General features: G+C 28.4%; 1 protein-coding gene across 3 annotated transcripts; it reads left to right on the top strand.

Moving 5' to 3' along the window:
* Positions 1 to 1,067: 1,067 nt before the first annotated feature.
* Positions 1,068 to 5,098, top strand: LOC105136658 (F-box/LRR-repeat protein At3g26922-like). 3 transcript variants are annotated; one of them, XR_844393.1, is made up of 5 exons: positions 1,068 to 1,311; positions 2,160 to 2,488; positions 3,114 to 3,229; positions 4,513 to 4,682; positions 4,782 to 5,098. XR_844393.1 is itself a non-coding variant. In XM_011042083.1 (4 exons), the coding sequence occupies exons 2-3, from the start codon at positions 2,201 to 2,203 to the stop codon at positions 4,669 to 4,671; spliced, it is 1,188 nt and encodes a 395-aa protein (XP_011040385.1). In that variant the 5' UTR covers positions 1,068 to 1,311; positions 2,160 to 2,200; the 3' UTR covers positions 4,672 to 4,682; positions 4,782 to 5,098. The 3 variants fall into 3 exon arrangements, 1 of the variants encoding a protein (XP_011040385.1); XR_844392.1 differs by having other exon boundaries at positions 3,069 to 3,229; XM_011042083.1 differs by having other exon boundaries at positions 2,160 to 3,229.
* Positions 5,099 to 22,531: the final 17,433 nt, after the last annotated feature.

The raw sequence follows: 22,531 nt of genomic DNA, 5'->3' as shown, positions 1-22,531 counted from the left end.
GTGTTTGAGTTGAATCTAAATAATCAATTTACTAAACTTGATTTGGTTTTCTAGCTTAAAACATGATCTAACTCTTAAAAAATTATTAAGTTGTTATCATTTAATACATACCTAACTTGATGATGCTCAAATGCAAAATAACAAACTATTCAAGGATAAAAAAAAATAAAAATAAAGTGAAATAAAAAGATGATGCTATATTATATTGACTTAGGTCAAGAGCATGACTATTAATCTAATTTGGTTAGACCATTTAACCTTCTTTTTTTATTATCACATTTTATTTTTTTTATGGTAGAGCTTTTATTAGACTAAGGTGGGATGACATATGAAACAAAATTTAAAAATTATTGAATAATCAATTAAAAAATTAGAAAAAATCATGATACATATAACATATGTACTAGCTTACGAGGAAGCTTGTCGTATTGGAGAGGCATGTTTAACATTCCATGAGATCTAATGACTACCTTCTAAACATGTGTTTGGTATTGAATAAACAAAATTAAATTTAGTTTTATAAAAAATATTTTTAATCAAGATTAATTTGATATTTATATATATTTGGTTAAAACTGTGATTGAAATTAAAGTTGAATATAAAATAATTTAATAAATTTGATTAAAAATATTTTTTAAATTGAGATTATAAAATAAGAAAAAAAAGATATAAATTAATATTGGAATTTTTAATTTAAATATCGTAAATTTAACTGCTATTATTACATCATTAAATAAATAATACTTTATATTAAATATTTTTTATTGTTTCATTAATCTATTTATAATTTTATTATATATGAAATTCATTTGATAAGTATTATAGTTTTCATGATTTTTTAAATGTACAATAAAATTAGATAAAATATTATTAAAAATAATTATAATTTTCTTCTAATTTATGTAGTGTTATTGAATAATATTAAATATTAGTTTTTTAAATAATATATAATTAAAAAATTAAATCTATTATTTTAGGTTAAATATATTTAAGTTTGGGCGTGGAGATGTTTTTAAAATAGTAAATTAATTCACCTTGTTTATTTTTTGAAGTGAACTGTAAAGAGGAATGTGATTGGTTTTAAAGTAAAATTGCCGTATTTTGAACTTAGAGAAATTGATTGAAAATATAATTTATTGGAGAGGTATGCATTTGTAGTTCCATTAACTTTCTACTACCCGTCCCTGATCGTTTATATACGCTCCAAACAGCGAGTGAAAAGCCGCCGACTTTAACACTTCCTCACCAAAACAAACAAATACGAATCCCTCAAATTCCCCTCAACTGTCGCGTCTCCGGCGAAATTCTCAGGTGGGTATCCTTAAAACCCTTTGAATTCAAATGGGTATGCAATAAATTCATTCAGCACATACTGTTTTAAGCCTGTAATAGATTGGGGTTTGTTGGTTGTTGCCTATGGATAGATAGATAGATGTGTCCATTGGTATCTACATAAACTGGAAGATTTTGAGTATAGTTTTAACACACAACGAAGTTTACTTTTTTTATTCCTTTTATTTCCACTCACTTTTAATCCAAGCAAAGCATAAGATTTTTTTCTTCTAAAAACAATTTGACATAGGTCATTGATTCAAAACAATAGATTTTAATCAGGTTTTTAAAACCCCGTAATCTCATTTGAATTCATTATCTAGAAAAAAATGACAAATTATATTATGACTGAAATAACATATGTTAATTTTTTAATATAATAGTAATATTGATCCTAGATTTTTTTTTTGAACGAAAAGATAGAAAAATACGAAGTTGTGTTTATGATATCCAAATTGTATACCCTTTTCTTTTCATTGTTTTCTCATGGAACTTTTTATATTAAATTTTGTTTATAAGGTGAATCAAAATTCTTAAAGATATACTTTGGCATGAAATGCTGTATTATTATAAATAACGTTTTGAGACATATGCTAACAATAAACTAGTCTCTGAAAATTAACAAATTCATTTTTAAGCCAATCAAGAGATTATATTGGCAGTATAATTAAGCTGGATAGTACAATTAGAAGAAAATTTAGTGTGATGGTTAATTTGAAATATCCACCATAGATAGGATACTGAACTGTAATTATAACTCTTTCTCAAATTTCGATGACTTCGTAACATTCCTTCCTTGTTTACTTTTTGTGTTGTGGAATTTGCAGTTCTCAATCAATAGGTATCTCCTTGTCTCTCCACATTAAAAATGGAAATAATCATACTGGAAACAGATAGACAACCTCAAAACAACGAAGAACCAACAGGGGAACCAAGGACTAGGAAGAGGTCATCACTGAACAACAATGAAGACAGGATCAGCACGCTACCAAATGTACTTCTCCATCACATTTTATCTTTTGTGGACGCAGTACAAGCTGTTCAAACCTGTGTTTTGTCCAAAAGATGGATGAATGTGTGGAAATCTCATCCCTATCTCGACTTCAATTTTGAGACATTTTCATCCTTGATCAATTCAGATTATTATGACGATGAGGTGAACAATTTCACTGACTTTATCTATCATGTTTTAGTACGTCGCAGTAACCTTAAGGCTGTTAAGATTTCCTTAGATATACTTCGTGATACTCGATGTAGTTTGGTGGAATCGTTGATATATTATGCAGTTAAACATCACGTGGAAGAGATATCTATAAATACTGCTCATTGGGATATGCCAATTGTGTTGCCTCGTTGTTTCTTTGAATGTGAATCATTGAGGAGCCTAAAATTGAAAGTTGATGGTGGCATAGCTTTGCCAAAATCTTTGGGGTTACAGTCACTGAAGACATTGCATCTTGGTGGGGCTCGGAATTTTGATGGGAAGATTTTCTCAAGTTGCCCGAATCTTGAAAATCTGAAAATTGAAGATATATGCTTAGACACGATTGAAAATTTCAATATTCATGCTCTTAATCTGAAAAGCTTGGAAATTTTGAATTGGAGATGTAGTAGAATTATGCATGGATGCAAGGTTATGTTATTTGCTCCTAAGCTTACCAGTTTCAAGTTTGATGGGAACACTCCTTTATTTTGGTCTGAAGTGAATCTTACCTCCTTAGATGATGTAACTGTAGTGTTGCAGAGATACCACCACAGTCATAACTATCCATTCTATGAAGTTGAAGATGAATACATTTCAGAAGAAGATGAAATGGGGCTTGGTCTCAATCTCATCAAGATGCTTCATCAGTTCTGCATTGCAAAATCTTTGACATTATCCATGAATATCATTGAGGTGTGTTTCTTAAAACATTCTACCATTTAAGAGATTTATTTGTTAAAGTTTGTGGTACAAGGCTGCAAGTTCAGATGGCATGTAAACATTACAAATATTGTGAATCTTGCCATTTTTGTTGCTTTAAAGATTTATGCAGAAGGTTAAATTCTTAATTTGCATGACCATCTTTAAGAAAATGATTTTCTTTTTGTGCATTCATTTAGATTTGTCTTGCTGACCTTTCATAAAGTTCCTAGCATATTAACAACCACTTCATTCTCTAGAGTGCAGCCAATTTAGTTGACAAATGCCTCCTTTTATGTTTTATATTGAAGAGGCAACATATATTCCCTTTACTGCATGAAAGAATTTTAGGATTTCGTGTGCGGTCACTCGCTTGTGCTTTAGCCCATGTGTGTTTGATAACAACTCTTTAGGATTTGTGTGTCGGGGGGTTGAGGTAAGGAGGGGTTTGGTTCATATTCTTGCAACTCTGTAATCTTAACTATTAGTCAGGGTTAAATTCTGCATGTGATGGCATAAGTTTTTTTGACATTGAATTTTTACTTTTCTAATACTATGAGTTTGCTCAGTAATTTGGCATTGGTGCTGCAACTGATTGACCCTCCAAGTGTAATGTTGAAACGTGACATGTCCTTGAATAATTGAATTTTACATTCCATGCATCTTTTATAGCTATCTTTTCCTTACAAGTTTACAGCTACTGGCTTTGATTGATTGGCTTGCACAACTTTGATATTTGATAAAACTGGATTTTCAAATGCTGCAATTTTTGGTTTCAAGTATTGTGGAGTGTCACTTACAGATTATTAATTTTCTGTATGTATCGCTTTCAAGTGGTGTTACAAGTTAAAAGAATGTGTTTGTTCTCATTGCACACATATTTTACCCATGACTAAATTATTTTTGTTTTGTTGGAGATAGCTAAAAGAATTTATACAGTAGTTTAATTTGGTGAAATATCAAATCCTTTATATTCTTGTTCTGCTGCGGACTTTCATGCGAGAACATGTCTGTACATCATTAATAACTAACGGACTGACTGAGTCAACATGTAAAGACAACTTTTTCTTTAGCTATATCCAACTACTGTTTAACTGGTTATCATGATCATCTATCGACGTTCAGGTTTCATGATGAGATTTTTATTTTATAATAACCTTGCATTTGTTGCTCACTGATAACTAAATTGCTAATTTCATTGTTTTTCTCTAAGGTTTCTTTCTTAGTTAGCATCCTTTGATCTGGTTTCATTTTATATGAAATTTCCGTGTTTCCAGATTCTCTCTGAGGTTCCGGCTGCTCTAGATAAACATCCTTCGCCATTTTCTAGTTTGAAGTATCTGAAGTTGAAAACCGACCACAAGGATGTCACTCTACCTGCCCATGTCTTGAATTACTTTCTTAGAAGCTCTTCTTTTCTGAAAGTAAGGTTCTAATATTTTCCAAGGTAATCGAACAGCTCCTTCTACATTAAAAGTTACTGTTGATGCCTCTTAAATAATATCCGCTTCACTTTCCATCTCTAACATGCCTTGTAATTTCATAGGCACAAACCCACGAAGCTGTGAAGCTATTTGAAGGCAGTTCTTTCCATTACCGAATGCATGTGAATGTCTTTCAAGTGCCTAGGTACTCCTTTGGGGCTTGTAATCTTCAATTTAATCGATCGTGGCTTGATACTTATGGCATACAGCAATACCATATCAGATGTTCCTTTTCCTGCTAACATTGCGTAGCTAATCCAATATATCTAGTAACTCTGATTGAACTTAGCTGTGTAGCTATGATTGAACTCAGAAGTTTGCCTGAAAATTGCTCAGAGAGAACCATGCATTCGATGCCAATTAATGCAAAATTTTCCCAGCAGGTAAAAAGGAAATTGTTGGGTGATGCGTTGATGTCGTTCTTGCATATGAATTTTTAACTGTGTTTACATTGACTAATTGAGAACACTAGTTTACTACTAAACAAGAAAAATAAGGCTAAAACTGATGGATAGCGGTTAAATTAACCAGGAGTTGTTATCGATTAGGGGACAATAAGAGGTTGCGTAAACTTGAAACTCACTATATCAATATAAAATGGTAATTTAATTACTAGGAAAGATGGGTAAGTTTTACTAAAAACCTGATTGATTAAAATACATTAGCATATCCGGTAGGATCATATTTAATATTGTTTCATTAGTCAATATTGATGCAATTTTACAAACAAATTGGTGAAAACAAAGCCATTATGATTAACCGATAATCAGCACAATTCATAGATAGAGGCCAATTATATAGCTATAAAGAATCTGACATCAAATTGCCAGCTCTAGGGCTAATTGAGCGGTCTCAACTACACATACTATGCTATAGTTCTTCATCGTTCCTCATCGTCTAATTCCTTTAAGCACAAAGAGATGCACATGGACGAACTCATTGTACTCTCAAGCATCTTATATCTTTGCTGCCATTCCTGATATATTTACCTTCACAGGCTTGTAATGGACACGACGGACGATGCTATTACACTTTCAGCACAATATCACATGTATCCATTTTTATAGCTCATGCCAAATATATAGCTCAACAACCTTCCTAAAAGGTAACCAATCACATGCCTAGAAATACGATGCTTTACAGGTTACCTTCAATGTCACCATCCTATACCTCTAGGACAAGTTGAACAACAAGCAAGGGGACAAATATAAAGGGTTGAGCTAACCCAACATCTAGAAGAGATGATCATTAAAAACCAATTTATTTTGCTTGCTTGAATTCTTTAGATAATCTTTATCTTTACTCTTTAGTGGTTACTTTTTTAAATCATAAATGAGTTTTTTCAATGCAAAAGTTGTGGTTCTTTGAAGAAGAACAAACATGGGTTTTTTTAGTAAAGGAGAAAAAGAGAGAGAGATTGTGTGGTTATGGTTTCTAGAACTTTTTTCCAACAAAAATAATATTAGTAATAAAGGATTACAATCTTATGGGAAAGATTTTTGTTGTTAATGTTAGTTTCAACATAGTATTTTTATATTATTGTTTTATATGATATTTGCAATTCTACGCTTCTTAAGATAATTTTTTATAACCACTAATTAAAAGCTATCAAATTAACCATCTCAGTTCATAACCAACAACACAACCTCCTTTCTATCCACTCCAATCAAAACCTCTTGATCTCTCTCACCTGGTATATATAATAACCTTTAATCATTGTTCTCTCCATCCAAAACACACCATCAACTATGTCATTTTTTTATTTTCCCCGAGCCAAATAGATTGGTAGTTATATAACCCAACAATCCTGAAAACTTATCTCCATCATAAAATCGAAGTATTGATCCATCAATACGCAAAAACTAGGTTGAAAATACCATCCCTTGTTTAACTAAAATCAAACCAAAATTCTAGTAAATTTCTACCTACAATCAAGTAAAAAATCCCAGACTCATGACAATTCCTGTCTCTGCCATTTTAACCATAAAATCCAACATAAAAGCACCTAAAAAATAAAAAAAAAATAGTATCAAAACAGGAGATTCATATGTTGTGCACCTCACACACCTATCAATAGGGTAATGCATGATTCCCATGCATTCACATTACTTGAATGATTTTTAATTATGTTCTAAGTTCAAAATCACCTTTTCCCCTTCCCTTTATTACTTAAGATTGTTTGTACATGTTTTTTATGATATATTGAAGTATTGGAGTTTGCATCATTGTATGGCAACTTTGGGATATAAAGCCATGACAAATTTATTTTCTAAGGTGCGATAAGGTTATACTCAACAATCCACATTGAGATTGGAATAGGATTGTCTAAGGTATAATTGTTTAAACTCAGTGTGAACTTACACACACACACACATATACACACACATGCACGTTCAGTTGTGGTGGAGTTTATGCTCGAACAAAGGTTTTCAATTATTTTTTTTTAAATAAATGGTAGGATTATTTTTATATTAAGAAAGTTTTTATTTTTAGTTTTGGTTTGGATGTGTATTAATTATTTTCTTTATCAAATAATTAACTTGGTGATGGTAAGATTTTTATATGCATCTTGTCCCTCAGATGTTTGAAACAACAATAATTTATTTTTTTCGTGATTGTTTGTATGTATGTTGATTGATTTTTTTTAATCCAAGAATTAACCTAGGGATAACACAATCCTTAAACATGTCATGTTTATTGAAAGTTGAAAGATACTAGATAAGTTTGATACACCACTTTGTTTTTTTTTTTTAAAAAAAATATATATCACTTTTGTTTTCTGTGAATATCGATCTATAAATTGAAAGGTGTCTCAAGAAATATCATTTTAATACACTTTATTAGTAATCTAATAAACTGTTATTATATTGATAGAGTCATCTTCAGGATGTCAACATTTGATTTCATAAAAAAATAATAATTATAACAAACATTTGGTTAATATTCTTTTGAAACTTGGTTTGTAAATATAATTTAGATGTTTATACTTGTTGTTTATTAAATTTTAATTTTGAATATGTGTGGATGTTTGTTTAATTATTTTCTAGATCATAACTTTTATGTGATGAGTGAATTTGAATTGTATTGATATGACCTCATGTAGACCGATTTAGAATGAGTGGTGGCTTTTGGATCTATTTTGAGTATAATTAAAGAAAACAAGCTTGAAACCTAATTTATCATTTATCATTCACTATTCTCTCAAATCTAATGTCTATATTTTAAAACCGAGGAATATACCATGTTGTCAAAATTTGATCCAATATCACTTCTTCTGGTCTTCGTAGTATTTTATCCTTAGTATCAAGTGCATAGATATCAGTTTAAAAAAATTATTAGCATGTAAGCACAATATGTATCTTTTTATCATTAAAAATAAACATGAATCAACTTATCTTAAGTATGATATATAAAGTGATTATTATCTTTTTCATTAAATAACCAATCATTTACTTAGAATATTTGAAAGACCCATTAGTGCTCTTAATTACTATGAAACTATATGACTTTGATTAAACTCCTATCAATCCTCTCAACTCACCAAGAGTTTCTGAACTTTTTTCCAAGCTAGGTGGCCTTATATATATTTCAAAGAATTTATATGAAAAGAAGTATGGGACATCAATACCAAAAAATATCTAGAAAATTGAAAACAAACAAAAAAGAGAAAGAGAGAAAGAAGAAAGAGATTATAGAGATATACAGAAAAAAGAAGATAAAAACATATTAGAAAATAAAGGAAAAAAAAAGACCTTGAACAACATTGTCATCCATGACAACCACACTATTCTTCATCATCAATTAATCTATACCAAAATCTTTTGAAATGCATTGATAAAATGCAACAATCCACATCTCTTTCTCTTTCTTTTTCTCTTTCATAATAAAAGATCCTACATCAACTACAACATTTATCTTTGTTTATCTTTATTTTTATAAGCATACCCCTATCAATTTAGGCAACCATAATAAAAAATACAACCTATAACTTTATCTTTTAAAAGTAAACACAAAACAATTTATCATAGGGATGATGCATTGGTTGATTTATTTTTTATTTGAATAATCAGCTTTATATTATAGAATCCTGAGAAAGCTATTTAGAGGTTTCCTAGCTACCTAGGTGCATTTCTTTATCCCATTTTATCTTTTTTTTCTTTTAGCTCACTAAAACGTCCCTATAATAACAATTATGAGGTTATTTTAAAAAAAAATTAAAAAACATAAATTGATATTAATAATTTTTTATTATTATTATACAAATTGCACGAGCATTCTATACCCTATAGATTTTTTCTTTGACATTTCAATTATAGAACTTTATTTATTTTTTGTATTTAAATCCTCATTTATTGAGATAAGAGATAGAAAGTTGCTAGAAAAGGGATATGGGAGAGAAATATCTTGAGTGCCCAAAGTTTGACCATATATAACTCTAATTTAATGTCTATAAATTTATTTAAAAAAAAACTCAATGAATATAGCTTTTACCTTTAATAATGTTAGAAAAAATAGATCAAAACTAAAAAATATTAATGATTTAATTTGATTTTGAGTTTTCTTGTCTATTAAAATATATTTTATGATTGGAAGAGATCTATATGATATTTTTTTTTATCCATGTTTTGGAGTAAAAAAAATTGAAATTTTAAATTTTGGGATTCAAAAGGTTATATTTTGATTTTTCAACCACCTTTAATAATTGTAAATAAACAATGCATCATTTGTTATCTATAAATAAATTATAGTATGGGCTCTTAAGCCCATGCTTCTATAGGCCATCCATTCATGCCTAAGTATGTCTAGACTTGATTATTTAGTCCTTTTTATTTTAAAAAATATTTATATTAAAATAAATTATATTTAGATAAATAATTATAATAATATTTAAAAAATTATTTAATTATGTTATGCTTTTTAAATAATAGTTTTATCTTTTTATTGTTATATATATTATTTTTAATTGTTTATATTCTTTCTTATAATTAATTATTCTTTCTTTTTTATAATATCTCATACAAATAATCAAAATATCTTTTTTCATAATTTAAAATTACTTTATAGATTATAGATTATGGTAAGTTTTTATTTTAAAAACCATGGTACCAACATCTACCAAAATTGAAAAGAAATAAATGAATAATAAAAAGAGAGTTTTGGATAAATAATATTTTTTCCCACTAAATTTAAATCATTTGAGTTTTAATGGATGTTTGTTTTTATTGCTTTAAGTTTTATTCAAATAACCATCCTATTAATAAAAAAAATTATAGTTCCATCAAAATTAAAAAAAAAATACACATAAATAAAATAATTAATAGAAGGAATATATTTTTACTCCTAGAATTTAATTCATTATAAAGTTTGAAAATGGTTTTTAAAATGACCGAAGAAATATTTATTTATGAATATTCACTAATACTCATGCACCATCTAATGGTAATAAAAAACAAGTTCATCCCTTGGTTGCTCATATGATGGCCACTGGAGGCTTACATGGTCGTTAACTTCAGGGCCCGTGGGATTAGTCGTGGTGCGCGCAAGCTGGCCCGGACACCCACGTTAATCTAAAAAAAAAAAAAACAAGTCCATCGAATAAATCATATGAGAAGAGAAACAAGTCATTCATTCTAAAATATTCATTTTCATATGATTTAAACAAAGGTATTTATTTTGAAATATCCATTATTTAATGATTTTTTTCTTTTAATACAGATGATTTAGAGTTATGGATTCCACATCCAATCAACACTAATATTATTTAAAATCTCATTTAGGATTTGATATTTTAAAATTGTGCATGGAGGGTTTATACTTAAAAATGAACACCACCTCTTCTAAAAGTTTAAATTAATAAGTTAAAAATATATTTTATATACTGTATAAGCAACTTTTTTTCAATTAATTAGAATGAGGGATATATATGATCAGCCAACAAGAACGATAGTAGCTAGTTTAACTTCAAGCTTTTATTTCAGTTAATCACCATGCGTATAAAGTATAAACCTGTTTTTGGCATCAAAAGGTTTTTAAAAAAAAGTTAATCACCATGCAGGAAGGGTAAATTATTTTCATAAAAAAGTAGAAAACAACATGTTTTTGGCATCAAAAGTTTTTTTTTTTTATTCTTCGTGTATCTAGACATAATTGTGTCAAGTAAAAAGTCCTTTGTTATATGAACTTTTGCCAAAAACCTCACAAATTAAAACCAACTTCTTTATTTATGTATATCCTTTTTGATGTAAGAAATATGTTTTTTTTATTAATAGCATGAAATTTTTAATAAACTTAATATGATTTGAAAAGGAGGATTTGATTTATAAGAAATTACGAGAAAAAATATTTATTTAAGAGAATTGTTAAGGATAATCATCATCATCAATCAAAGGATGATGAAGTTAAGATTAAAAAGAGTGAAAGGAAAAAAATAATTAAAACATTTGGTCTTAATTTTTTAACATATTTATTAGAAAATTAACCTCAAACCTAATCCAAGACAATGTCATGTCTTGAAGCTTTTTATTGAAAAAATATAGTCAATAATAAAATTGAATTCATTATGAATAATCATACCTGAGAACTAATAGATCTTCCTTCCAAAAATAAACTATTAGGTCATATGTGGATTTTTAAAAGAAAAATAAAAGTCAATGACACTATTGACAAATTTAAAGTTAAATGAAAGTTGATGGCATTATTGACAAGTATAAAAGCTAGACTTGTAGTTAAAGGTTTTAGACGATAATAAGGTTTGGAATATTTTGACAAATATTCATTTACTTAAAGAATAACTTCCATAAAAATATTAATAGTTATTATAGCTATTAACAAGATTGGAATATATCAAATGGATGCAAAAACAACTTTCTTAAATAGTTACCGGTAACCCATTACAATATACCAACTGGGCAGGTGACCCATTACAATGTGACCATCTGTTAAAAAGAAGATTTACATGGAATAACTCAATGAGTTTGTTGTTAAGGGACAAGAAAAAAAAAAGTTTGTAAGCTTGTCAAATCATTATATAGTTTGAAATAAGTATCTAAATAATGATATAAAAAGTTTGATAAGGTTATGTTGTCAAATGAGTTCAAAATCAACAATTTGATAACTGTGTTTATATAAAAAAACACAAATGAAAGTTGTCGCACCCGACATCGCGGCGGCCTTAAAAAAATTCTTAATGGAATGGAAAGAATGGATTTCTGGCATCCTGTTCTTTGATGGAGAATTGTCTTTGTTTAAGGAGTCGCCACCTAGTATTATGGTTACTAGGAACCCTAACTGGTCAACAGAGATTCTATGGTTCGAGACTGGTTACGTAAAAGGGAAGATATCATTACCCCTTAAACGTCCTACCTAAGGCAGGTTGCATTGCTACTCTTTGTCTTTAATTGCTAATATTTTTTTGGTTTATGCCATGGTGGTTTTGCGTGTAATATTCCTGACTCTGGCGTCAGTGAATATTTAACTACAGATATTTCCAACTCTAGCGTTGGTAAATATCACGTAGCTATAAAAACAAAATAAATTTAAATCAAATATTTTTTTATTCCTAACTTTGGCGTCAGTGAATAAACAAATCAAATAAATTTATTTTTACACCACATAAAAAATAAAATAAATTTAAATCAGTTATTTTTTTATTCCTGACTCTGGCGTCAGTGAATAAACAAATCAAATAAATTTATTTTTACGCATCACACACAAAAATAAAATAAATTTAAATCAATATTTTTATTCCCGACTCTGGCGTCAGTGAACAAATAAATAAAATAAATTTATTTTTACGCATCACACATAAAAATAAAATAAATTTAAATTAATATTTTTTTATTCCCGATTCTGGCGTCAGTGAATAAATAAATAAAATAAATTTATTTTTTATTCATGCACATATTTTTTTATTTTTTATTTCTGTTTTAATTTCAGGGGCAGGCGTGCTTTACGCATGCCTGCCCAATGAATCATAATTCACTTGCTACAGGAGCAAGTGAATTATAATTCACTGCTACTGTAGCAGTGAATTAAAATGTCAGAAAGCGGGCCTTACCTCAGTGCAGGAACGAAGATGATAACTGAAGCATGGTGGCCGGCTGTTCTCCTCTCCTTTTTGTTTCTTCTTGTTCTCCTTGTCTCTCTCTGCTACTTGCAAACGAAGATGACGGTATGGAAAGGCCGTTCCACCAACACGACTTCCTCTCCTCTGCTTTTCTCTCCTCTTCTCTGTGTTCTGGGTTGTTCTTCACTGTTTTTTTCCGTCCCTTGTTTCTGTTTTGTTTTCCCCTGTTTCGTTCTCTGCCTCCCTCAGTTCTTGAGATGAAGAAGCTGGGAAGGTAATAGGTGTGTCTGTTTTCTCTGAATTTTTTTACTGATTCCGGGTTGTTCTTTTTCTGCAGGGACTAAGACAATTGCAGGGATAATTCTCCTCTCTGTATCTGCTACTCCCTCATTCTCTCCTCTCCATGTATTTTTTTTATGCTCTGTTTTTTGCTCTCTGATTACCCCTTGTTTTCTTCCTAGTCTTCAGTGTTCTTCCCCCTCGTTTTTAGCTTTTTCCTCCCCCTCTGGTGTATGCTCTGCTCTGCCTTTTATAGAGCCGGAGAGCATGCAAAGACCAGTTCCCCCCTTAATCAATCCATGAGCGGGATCGTGGGCAAGAGATCGTGATGTCGTGGCCGTGATTTGCTGGAATGATCTCCGGATTTTCTCCCCTGTTGAATCGGTCTTCAGCTAACAAATGATGAACAGTATGACCCGAAACGACGTCATTTGGCATGACAAATGACAGATTGTAGTTTGGTCCCTGGTGTTTTGAAATGTATTAATTGGGTCCCTTAATCAAATAAATTTTTAATTTTACCCTTGGATTACTTTCAATTAAGTCCCTGAATTTATTTAATTAATTAAATCAAAGTTTAATTAAGTCCTCAAACTTCTTAATTTCCTAATTAAACCCCTTTATTTAATTAATTAAACTAGTCAAGAGTTTAATTAATTCTTTAAACTTCTAATCATGTTGCCCTTAACCCAAATTTTAATTCACTCTTCATTTATTTTATTTTTACTTGTTTTTCATCAATTTTTGTAGATAACAAAAATCAAAAAATTAGGTTATGACAAAAGTTATATCATTTTATGTCTCTATGTGGATTGCATACTAATTTTGGACAAAAATGATTACATGATCAAGTCTACTAAGAAAATATTAACTAACAAATTTGACATGAAAGACTTAGATGTTACAGAAGTCATACTAAGAATATAAATTTCTAGGACATCTAATGGATTAGTATTATCCTCAATCTCATTATATTGCAAAAATTCTTGATAAGTTTTCTAAAGGTAACAACAACATTATCAAAACATCAATTGATAAAAGTATACATCTGTCTAATAATAGAGGTATAGAAATAAGTCAAATGAAATATTCTCAAATAATTAAAAGTCTAATGTACATTATAAATTGTACAAGGCTTCATAATGCTTACTAAGAAGATTTACAAATAATCCAAGTATGGATTATTGTAAGACAATAAAAAAAGTACTTAAATATTTGAGATGCACTTTATAATATGATTTACACTATATTGATTACCTAATAGTTCTAGAAAGATATAATGATGCTAATTGGATATCCACGTTACGAATTTGAAATCCACAAATAGATATGTCTTCACAATTTATAGAGTAGTTGAGTCCTAAAAATTCCCTAAACAAACAAGTATCACTAGATTCATGATAGAATTAGAGTTTATTGCTCTTGATAAAACTGAAGAGGAAGCCGAATGGATTCAAAATTTCTTTAAGGATATTTCATATTAGTTAAAATCAATGTTAGTTATTTGTATCCATTGTGACAATCAATCAACAATTAGAAGGGCACAAAGTAACAGATTAATAGGAAATCTATACACCATAGACAAAATACTATTAAACATTTTCTCTTCAATAAAATTATTTTCTTTGACTATATAAAGTCGAAGAAAAATATTGTGGATCCATTAACTAAAGATTTTTTGAGAGAGTTTGTGTATAACTCATCAAAAGGAATGGGTTTAAAGCTTTTAAAATATAAAAAAGTATAATGATGATAACTATACCTAATTGATTGAAGATTCTAAGTCATACAAAATTCTTGGTAGCACTAAAAAAATATTATTTTCTACTTATTTCTATGATGAAATAAGTGTTAGTTGCATCGTGATAAAGGAAAAGCTGAGTTCTTAATGATTTTTATATATTAGTGCATCAAATGAAGTATAATAGTAAGAATTTTGATAAATATTGAACTCTTCGAAACACTCATGTATCTAAAAGGTATTCAGGGCCAAAAGAAATATAATAATGAAAAGCAAAGGAAATCTCTAGTAATCCTGGTAAAGAGCATTAGAATACTATTAAGAGGATCTTGAGATACATCAAAGGTTCCTCAGATGCCGCATTATGTTATGGAGGATCAGAATTTACTGTCAGAGGTTATGTTTACTCAGATTTTGCTGGTGACCTTGAGAAAAGAAAATCCACTACAGGCTATGTGTTCATAACTGCAGGAGGAGCTATGAGCTGGGTCTCTAAACTACAGATTGTTGTAGCGTTATCCACAACAGAAGCTGAGTATATGGCAGCTACACAAGCTTGTAAAGAAGCAATATGGATGAAGAAACTTATAGAGGAGCTCGGGCACAAACAAGAGAATCTTCTTTTGTATTGTGATAGTCAAAGTGCCTTGCATATTGCAAGGAATCCAACGTTTCATTCAAGAACAAAACACATAGATGTTCAGTATCACTTTGTTCGTGAAGTGGTAGAAGATGGAAGTGTGGATTTTCAGAAGGGTCACACAAAGAAAAACCCAGTAGATGCTTTGACGAAACCGGTCAATACTGATAAGTATATATGGTGCAGATCCTCTTATGGTCTAGCAGAAACGTAAGAAGCATGAAGATGACAAGTATAGAAAGGATAAAAGAATCACAGATGATCATGTGTGAAGACTTGATTAAATAATCAAAATCTTCAAGTGGGAGAATGTAAGGCTAATACTTAATTAAATTAAGTATATCCATTAATTAGTGGAAGACAAAATTAGTGGAAGACAAAATTAGTGGAGTATTAGTGGAAGACAAAAATTAGTGGAGATGAGTTGTTGGTATAATTTATACCATAATTTATGGCCTTTATCCCCTCACTCTTCCTATAAATAAGCAATGCCTTCAAGTTTATTATACACACCAAAAAAGAGAAGAGAAGAGAAGAGAAGAGAAGAGTAGAGTGAAGAGAGTAATCTCACAAAATTGTGAGGTATTTGTGAGAGAGTAAATGAAGTGTTTTCTCCTAGTAATAGAAAGATTTTAGTTGTTCTCCTATTACTTGAGAGATATTGTAATTCTCATATTACTTAGTAAAATCCTTCTATACTTGTTTGTAGACGTAGCCCAAATTGGGTGAATCACATAAATTCTTATGTGTCTCATTTCTCATTTTATCATATTCTTTGTCTTTTGTCTTGTCAGGTTTATATGCCAACATCCTAACATGAAGCACATTCCCCGATTTCCATACTGTAGTGAAAACATTTTCTCCAACCATGTTCCATAAACGAGGCACTCTCCCCCGATTTCCATAATTATTACGGCTATCAAACTCCTAAGATGGTTTCAGAGATGAATTGAAATTAAAATTCATTAGGGAAATGTACCATCCACTCTCAGGAGTTCGTAAGCTTTCGAGGAACGGTACAGCTTTTGTTATGAAAATATCGATTTCCTGCATCCTATTACAATTTCTTGAAAAACATTTTATTTTTACGTTTCAAACATGATTTTTATAAAATTTAATTTTTTTTCATTACTTCTAATTAATAATTTATTTTTTAATATTTTCAAATCATTTTTATTTTTATATATTAATATCAAAAATAACTTTTTAAAAATAAAAAAATATCACTTTAATATATTTAACAGTAAAAAAACAACCACATCTACCCCCTACATTATTATTCAGTAGATGGAGAGAAAAGCCGGTGGAGAAATGAATGTTTTGCAGTTAAAAGTAAGTTAAACATGGTCACCCCCTGACTTCAGACCAGTTCTCAGCTCCAGCTGGCTCCTAAGTTATTTAATAGATGGACAGATAGGCCGGTAGAGAAATGAACGTCCGCCAGTTATTCATCATTGAATGTTAAAGCATTAAAAGTAACTTAAAACATGGTCAAGCCCTTACTTCTTTAAAAAATTTAATTGCAAATCATAAAGCTTATGTATATATATAATTAAATAAACCCAAAACTACATGTACTAATAAATAAATAAATAATTATTAATAATATATAAAAATAAAACTTGAAAATCAAGAAACAAGTACAAATTAAAATATTTAATCTAGTAAGACAAGATATTTTCCTATCACATTTGCTATTTTTTTTTTAAAATATTTTTTATTTAATCAAATAATAATAAAAATACATAAACATATTAAATTTATAAAAAATGTTAATCACGTTGCATATACTGTGGTGATAAAAAATTAGAGCTTAAGCTCTTTTGACCTAAAAATCTATTTTTAATCTATTTTTAACCCAAAACACTTTTGGAACGGTGATAACATTATCCGTGACTTCAAGAAACCCAAAAAAATCGCTTCAGAAAACAAAATCAACCTTAAATCAAAATTTAACTCGAACTCAAATATGTTTTTTCCACAAACTTTAAAGGTAAAAAAAATATCTAATATGAACTCCACTAATCAAAATAAACAATTTGACACAAATATTATTTATTTTAATGGTCTAAATTAGTGTTAATGATATATTTTTCTCTATATCAGTGAAATTCAGTGACCTCTCTCTTCTCTCTAAATCAGGGATAAAAAAATAATAAAAATGAATTTTTATATCAAAGTTAAACTGGAAAAATATTGAGGGACCGAAATCATAAAATTTACTTGATTTTTTAAGTTTAAGGATCAAAGTTCATCATTTACAAAATTCATGGTACACCACTTATTTTTGTCATTGTTTTCATTTCACTAGTATTAATTTTTCAACTTCACCTTTTCATAATAATTTAAAATTAATTGCTCTTTAATTCAGACAAATTAAATCGCTTAAAAAAGAAATTTAAGAACCAAACTGATCGAAAAAAAAAAGTAAAACTTTGCACAATTCATCTACAATAATTTATGAGAAGATAAACTGTAGAGCCATGCACATTAGAAATCCCATTTCCTTTTAGGTTACAGGTAAAGTAATGGTTGACTTAGAATATTAGGTCGTGGAAATTGATACTCCCAAACAACAAAGCTCTGATTATTGTTCTTGTATCGAACTTTTACCACATAGTTCCTTGAAATCTCTTTGGCATCCAGGTCTTGAGGACTTCTCCTTCCAAAAATTCAAGCAAAGAGGCTCCCGAGGGCTCTCAACCACCGTCTCGACAGGTCGGAATATTTTTTACTTCTTCGATAATTCAGATAATCATTTCGTAATGATCAGGGGAGCAAATGAAATGTTTTAATGATATGATAATTTGGAATTTTTCGACGCATTTTTGTACATAAAAAAATTAAAATGTAAAATGAAAAGTTTATATATACATATAATTAAATAAATTGACAACTACATGAGTTAATAAATAAATAATTAGTATTAACAATAAATAAAAATAAAAATAAAAAATTTAAATGTTTTAATAAATAAAACATTTACTTGGTTGTGTTTTTTAAATTTATTTATTAAAAATAATTTTTTTTATGTAATCAAATAATATTAAAAATAGATACACATATTAAATTGATTAAATAAAATAAAAGTAAAAAGAAAACATATTATGTAAAGTTACTTATATTAAAAATGTTATCTGAGCATAAATAGTTTTTTTTTAAAAAAATAAATTCCTTGGATTAAAAAATATTAAAAAAATATAGAAGAATCAGAATAATGTTTTCAAAAATTAAATATATAGAACACCATAAAAAAAATCTCTATCCAAAAAAACATTAATTAAGCAAAATAAATCTTAGATGAGAGATGTTATTCGAAACATGAATTTAAAAATTATTTTAAAAAAGATATTTTAAAAAAATACTAGTAAAAAATACAATATTAGAAAAAAAAATATCTGATTGTTGTGGCTTAATTCGTTAAATCCATAACCCAGACCATGAACTTAATCAGATTCAATATTGTTTTCTCTTAAATTTATATTCGATATTTGAAAAAAATAAACTCATAACCCGAATTATAAAAAAATAAACTCATGACCTGGATTTTGAACTCAATTGAGATTAATATTATTTCCCTTAAATTTAAAAAATAAATTAAATTCATGACCCGGACCACGAACTTAACTTGGTTTAATAACCTTTTTTCCATAAATTTAAATTCAACCTTAAAAAAAATTCAAAAACTAAACACACACAACACAATAAAAAAAACAATCTTTATCCAAAAATGTTCAATAAGCAAAAAAATCACATATAAGGGATATTCACTTAAATAAAAATTTTAAAAATATTTTAAACACAGATATAACAAAAAAATATAAAAAAATTGTCCAGTTATTATGTCTTAACTCGTTAAATTCATGATTCGGACCATAAACTTAATCTGGTTCAATATTGTTTTCTCTTAAATTTATATTCAATCTTTTAAAAAAAAAAACTTATGACCATACCATAAACTTAACCGAATTCAATATTATTTTTTTAATTTATATTCAACCTAAAAGAAATTAAACTCATGACATAGACCATAAACTTAACCAGGTTCAATATAACTTGTTAAGAAGAAAATTAACAAACCTTGAAATGTATAGTTCAGTTGGTTAGGTCTTGGTTTTGCTCTGTAGAAGTTATCAATTCGAATTCCATAAATTTTAGAGATACTAGAAATTTATATAGTCATTAACTTTAGAACCCGTAAAATTATTCGAGATATACACAAATGTTCAGGACATTCATGTCAAATAAAAAAAAAACAAGAAAAAAAGAAGAAAATTAACATCTTTGCGTGTAGCCGCACACTTACTCTAGCTCCTGCGAGCAGCTGCGAGGCCTCCTAGGGCCAACCATGTTCCATAAACGAGGCACTCTCCCCCGATTTCCATAATTATTACGGCTATCAAACTCCTAAGATGGTTTCAGAGATGAATTGAAATTAAAATTCATTAGGGAAATGTACCATCCACTCTCAGGAGTTCGTAAGCTTTCAAAGAACGGTACAGCTTTTGTTATGAAAATATCGATTTCCTGCTTCCTATTACAACTTCTTGAAAAACATTTTATTTTTACGTTTCAAACATGATTTTTATAAAATTTAATTTTTTTATTTTATTCTTTACTTCAAATTAATAATTTATTTTTTACTATTTTCAAATCATTTTTATGTATTGATATCAAAAATAATTTTTAAAAAATAAAAAAAATATTATTTTAATATATCCATGAGTAAAAAACCAACCATATCGACACCCTAAATTATTATTCAGTAGATGGAGAGAAAAGCCGGTGGAGAAATGAATGTAAAGCATTAAAAGTAAGTTAAACATGGTCAAGCCATGACTTCAAACCAGTTCTCAGCTCCAGCTGGCTCCTAAGTTATTTAATAGATGGACAGATAGGCCGGTAGAGAAATGAATGACTGCTAGTTATTCATGATTGAATGTAAAGGCAATAAAAGTACGTTAAACATATGGTCAAGCCCTTACTTCTTTAAAAAATTTAAGTGCAAATCATAAAGTGTTGTATATATATAATTAAAGAAACCCAAAACTACATGTACTAATAAATAAATAAATTATTATTAATAATATTTAAAAATAAAATTTAAAAAGTTAAAATAAAAATATAAATTAAGATATTTAATTTTGTAAAACAAGATATTTTCCTGATTATATTTGCTAATTTTTATTTATTTAAATATTTTTTATTCAATTAAACAGTAATAAAATTAAATAAACATATTAAATTGATAAAAAAAATATTATGCAGGCCAGATATACTATGGTTATCAAAAAATCAGTGTCTAAGCTCTTTTGACCTAAAAATATATTTTTAATTTATTTTTAACCCAAAACACTTTTGTAAATATGATAATCTTATCCATGATTCAAAAACCTAAAATTAAAATTTAACCCGAACTCAAATATATTTTTTTCACAAACTTAAAAAGTAAAAAACATGTCTAATATGAATTCTCATCATTAAAATGAATAATTTAACATAAATATTGTTTATTTTAATTGTTGTTAATAATATGTTTCTTTTAATATCATTGAAATTCAGCTATCTTTATCTCTTTTTTTTAAATTGAAAATAAAAAATAAAAAATTAAATTTTTGTAATAAAATTAAATTGAAAAAGCATTTAGAGACCAAAATCATAAAATTTACATGATTTTTTAAATTTAAGAATCAAAGTTATCTTTTGCAATTAAAAGTAACTTAAACATGGTCAAGCTCTTACTTCTAACCCGTTTCCGGCTCCAGCTGGCTCCTAAGTTATTTAATAGATGGACAGATAGGCCGGTAGAGAAATCATTGTCCGCTAGTTATTCATGATTGAATGTGAAAGCATTAAAAGTAAGTTAAACATGGTCGAGCCCTTACTTCTTTAAAAAAAAAATTAATTGCAAATCATAAAGCTTATGTATATATATATATAATTAAATAAACCCAAAACAATATATACTAATAAATAAATAAATAATTATTAATGATATCTAAAAATAAAACTTAAAAATTAAAAAATAAATATAAATTAAGATATTTAATCTAGTAAGATAATATATTTTCCTGATCATGTTTGCTAATTTGTTATATTAAAATATTTTTTTATTTAATCAAATTATAATAGAAATAGATAAACATATTAAATTTATAAAAAATATTATGCAAGTTGCATATATTGTGGTGATAAAAACGGCTTAAGTTTTTTTGACCTAAAAATCTATTTTTAACTCAAAATATTTTTGGAACGGTGATAACATTATTCGTGACTTCAAAAAACCCAAAAAAACTATTTCAAAAAACAAAATCAACCGAAAATCTAAATTTAACCTGAACTCAAATATATTTTTCTCTATATCAGTGAAATTCAATGAAATCTCTCTCTTCTCTCTAAATTAGGGATAGAAAACTAACAAAAATGAATTTTTATACCAAAATTAAATTGGAAAAACTTGAGGATCGAAATCATAAAATTTACATGATTTTTAAAGTTTAAGGATCAAAGTGACACGACGAAAAGGTTGATGTCTTCTCCCAAGTGCAGGAGTGTCGAAGTAATAAATAACCCGGCAAGACCGGGGTCGAACCACAAGGAGGTTAAGTGTATAAATTATAGATGACAACAACAACAACAACAACAACAACAACAACAACAACAACAACAACAACAACAACAACAACAACAACAACAACAACAACAACAACAACAACAACAACAACAACAACAACAACAACAACAACAACAACAACAACAACAACAACAACAACAACAACAACAACAACAACAACAACAACAACAACAACAACAACAACAACAACAACAACAACAACAACAACAACAACAACAACAACAACAACAACAACAACAACAACAACAACAACAACAACAACAACAACAACAACAACAACAACAACAACAACAACAACAACAACAACAACAACAACAACAACAACAACAACAACAACAACAACAACAACAACAACAACAACAACAACAACAACAACAACAACAACAACAACAACAACAACAACAACAACAACAACAACAACAACAACAACAACAACAACAACAACAACAACAA

This window comes from Populus euphratica, unplaced genomic scaffold (genome assembly GCF_000495115.2).
Source record: "Populus euphratica unplaced genomic scaffold, PopEup_1.0 scaffold133.1, whole genome shotgun sequence".
Classification (NCBI taxonomy): Eukaryota; Viridiplantae; Streptophyta; class Magnoliopsida; order Malpighiales; family Salicaceae; genus Populus; species Populus euphratica.
This window is presented reverse-complemented; position numbering and strand designations above follow the sequence as displayed.

Bases quoted from the DNA above. Each gene is read 5' to 3' on its own strand.
- LOC105136658 (XM_011042083.1), top strand. From the start codon at position 2,201: ATGGAAATAATCATACTGGAAACAGATAGACAACCTCAAAACAACGAA. The intron at 3,230-4,512 runs GTGTGTTTCTTA...CCGTGTTTCCAG, and splicing joins TATCCATGAATATCATTGAG to ATTCTCTCTGAGGTTCCGGC.